The 2,648-nt window shown below is 62.7% G+C and overlaps 1 protein-coding gene across 1 annotated transcript; it reads right to left on the bottom strand.

Moving 5' to 3' along the window:
* Positions 1–267: 267 nt before the first annotated feature.
* On the bottom strand, positions 268–1,701 carry LOC117310201 (uncharacterized protein CXorf49 homolog). Its single transcript, XM_073798890.1, has 2 exons — positions 432–1,701; positions 268–381 (listed from the first exon to the last, which is right to left on the bottom strand). The coding sequence occupies exons 1-2, from the start codon at positions 1,689–1,691 to the stop codon at positions 268–270; spliced, it is 1,374 nt and encodes a 457-aa protein (XP_073654991.1). The 5' UTR covers positions 1,692–1,701.
* Between the last annotated feature and the right edge of the window lie 947 nt (positions 1,702–2,648).

Here is a 2,648-nt window from a genome sequence, read left to right as displayed (position 1 = left end):
AGCTGATCTAGGCACAACAGTGGGACACTGAGAAAGCCCAGGCCCCCTGCAAGGAAGGTCTGGGGAACAGCTAGGAAGGAGGATTCAGGAAGCTGGTGAGTCTAAATACTGAGGCTTTCTGGGGAAGCTTTTAAGGGATCCCCCGACCCAATTCAGCTACCAGCCCTCCCTTCCATCCCAGCCCAAGTCTCTCAGAGGAGGCTGGAAAGAGGCCAAGGGTGGAGAACCGGGCCCAGGACACCCGAAGTGCTACCTTAATGTTTGTCCCTAGGAAAAGGAGCCCGATCTGGCATCGTAATGACCCAGTGACCGAGGGGCACCCAATGCTGACCTCTGAGGGGTGGATAGAGGCAGCATGGGTGTAGACGTGTGCCCTGGGTGCTGTGGGGGGGGGGAAGAGTGGGGAGAGAGGAGGAGCATGGCCTACTCACTTGGCCCTTTGGGGCTGGGTCTCTATTTGGGTCCTTATCTTCTCCCGCCACCGCCTCAGACTCCCTTGCCCACCTGACCACGGATTTCTTCCCAGCGCCGCTGTGCTTGGACTGTTTGGTTCCCGAAAGGACCAAGGTATAACTCTTGGGTCTCCCAGGCAGCGGAATACCAGAGATTGGGGGGAAGGTGGCCGCTTCCACGGGAGTTGCCGAGATTCGCTGCCCCCGGGAACCGAAGGTTCCCCCCAGGGCAAGTTTGGATGCTCCCCCGACGGATTTCTTCTCCTGGGCTCCGTTCTTCCTAGGAGTGACCCGCGGCAGGCCACCTGCAGCAGCAGCAGAAACAGAAGCAGCAGCAGCAGCAGCAGCAGCAGCTCCCGCGTAGCTGGGCTTGCTGCCCCCCTTGCCCCACAGCACGCTCTGCATTTTCTTAGGGGAAGAGATGCCCTGCTCTCCCACGCCCTGCCTTTCCACAACCGAAGAGAGTCCTCGCGGAGCCAAGGACAGGGAAGAGCCTGTCACGTGAAGGAAATTCTCCCTGATTTGGAACTTCGAGTGTCTGGGAGTGTCCCCGGGATCCTCGGGTCTGCTGGGCTTGGCCTGGCCTCCTCCTCTGCGGTAAGTGCTCACCGTCATCAGCTGTGTCTCACTGAATTCATCTGAGGACTCGGAGTCGGACAGCAGCCAGGCCAGGCCTTCCGCGGAGCGCCGCTGGCGATCCGCAGCCACGTTCAACTTACGGTTAGTGCCTCTCTTAGGGTTCCCCAAGGCCCGGCCCGCTTCAGGCCTACCGAGGTCGAGAGGGCCGGCTGGAGCCGTCGGCCCCTCCCCACAGCTCTGGCCGGGCGCTCCTCGACCGCCGGGACCCGCCTCGAGGCGCAGTGTCCACACGGTGGACTCTTTGAAGGCAGTGGAGCTCTCCGGGGTCGGGTACCTGCGGACGCCCAGCACGTCCTGGTCGGTCAGCTGCTGCAGGTTGGCCTCCTCAGACTCCTCGATCAGGTCCAGGAGATCCCTCTTGTGGTAAGCAGGGGAGCCAGGTCGGCCTTCGCGGCCCCACAGCACGGGCCCTCGCGCTTCCACCATCTCCCGTTTCAACTGGAAGCCCTCGGGGTCTGGGAAGCCGCCTGCGCCCTCGCCGCTCTGCGGCTCCCCAGTCTCGGGGCCTGGGGCGGGTCCCCGTTGGACTGCGGGGCCGGCCTCGCGGACGCCGGCCCGCTCCCTGCCCTTTGGGCGGAAAAGCCTTCCCCACACAGACATCTTATTCGGGGAGCTCATGTCGCGACCCGGGCAGCCCCGGAACCGGGGGGACGGTCGATGGCCTGGGTCGCGGTCGCGGTCTCGGCGGGCTAGGCGGCCGGCGCTCAGAAGGGAGCGTCAGCCTCCTCACGCGCCGCACGAGCTCGCCTCAAAGGAAAGGACGCGCCACTTTCAGCGCGCCTCACACGCCCGCGCCGCGGCCTCCTCATTGGTCCGGCACCCGCCAACCAGCGGGCGCCTTGTTCGCCCGCCCCCGTCGAGACCTAACCAATGGGGTCGAGGGCCTCTGGTTTGCTAGCAAGCCCCTGGGCGTTCCGGGCAGTTGGCTGGTGAAGGGGTTGGTGGGAGTGCCTCCCTCTGTCAAGCCTCTGGGCCCGCCTCCTCCTGTCCCGCCTCCCCTTTCTGGTTAGAGTCACAGCTCTGAGCCTCCGTTTCCCATGTGTACAGGGGGTCGAGGGCGTCGGGGAGTGAGGGCGCCGGGCTCCAGGGGTGGTGAGGATGAAACGTCAAGATGGAGGCGCTGGATGCCTAGCACGCGCCGAAAGCATTTGCCAGCCTCCCTTCCACCGCAAGCCTTAAGACCCAACAGGAGAATGGGCACAGGAGTCCTGCAGTCAGTGATCAGGGGTCGGCCAGAGAGCAAAGGGATCGTATTTTCGTTCTGTAAGGTCTCTGTCTCAACTGCTCCATTAAATGTGGTTCAGCAGACGTTATTGGCATGCGGGTGTGGCGGATAGACTTGGGGTTGGCCTCGCTCCATTAGCCCTTCCCCGTCTCTGAGGCAAATTCAAAGAAGAGGAAATCGCAGTGGCCAGTTACACCCCAAAAGGTGCTCCCCACCGCTGATCCTGGAGATGTGAACTAAAACCACGAATCGGGTTTCATACACTAGGTTGACAACCTTCAAAGAGCTTAACCATTCCGAGGGTGGGAGAGGTTAGGAGCAAACCCCTGTGG

The sequence above is a fragment of the Tursiops truncatus genome, chromosome X (assembly GCF_011762595.2).
Source record: "Tursiops truncatus isolate mTurTru1 chromosome X, mTurTru1.mat.Y, whole genome shotgun sequence".
In the NCBI taxonomy this organism is placed as follows: Eukaryota; Metazoa; Chordata; class Mammalia; order Artiodactyla; family Delphinidae; genus Tursiops; species Tursiops truncatus.
Note: the sequence above shows the minus strand (reverse complement) of the source record. Positions and strands in the feature narration are given on the sequence as shown.

Excerpts from the sequence above, each read along its gene's own strand:
- LOC117310201 (XM_073798890.1), bottom strand. The coding sequence starts at position 1,691 with ATGTCTGTGTGGGGAAGGCTTTTCCGCCCAAAGGGCAGGGAGCGGGCC. Across the intron at positions 382-431 it reads ACCCAGCCCCAAAGGGCCAA|CACCCAGGGCACACGTCTAC; the intron begins GTGAGTAGGCCA and ends CCCCCCCCACAG.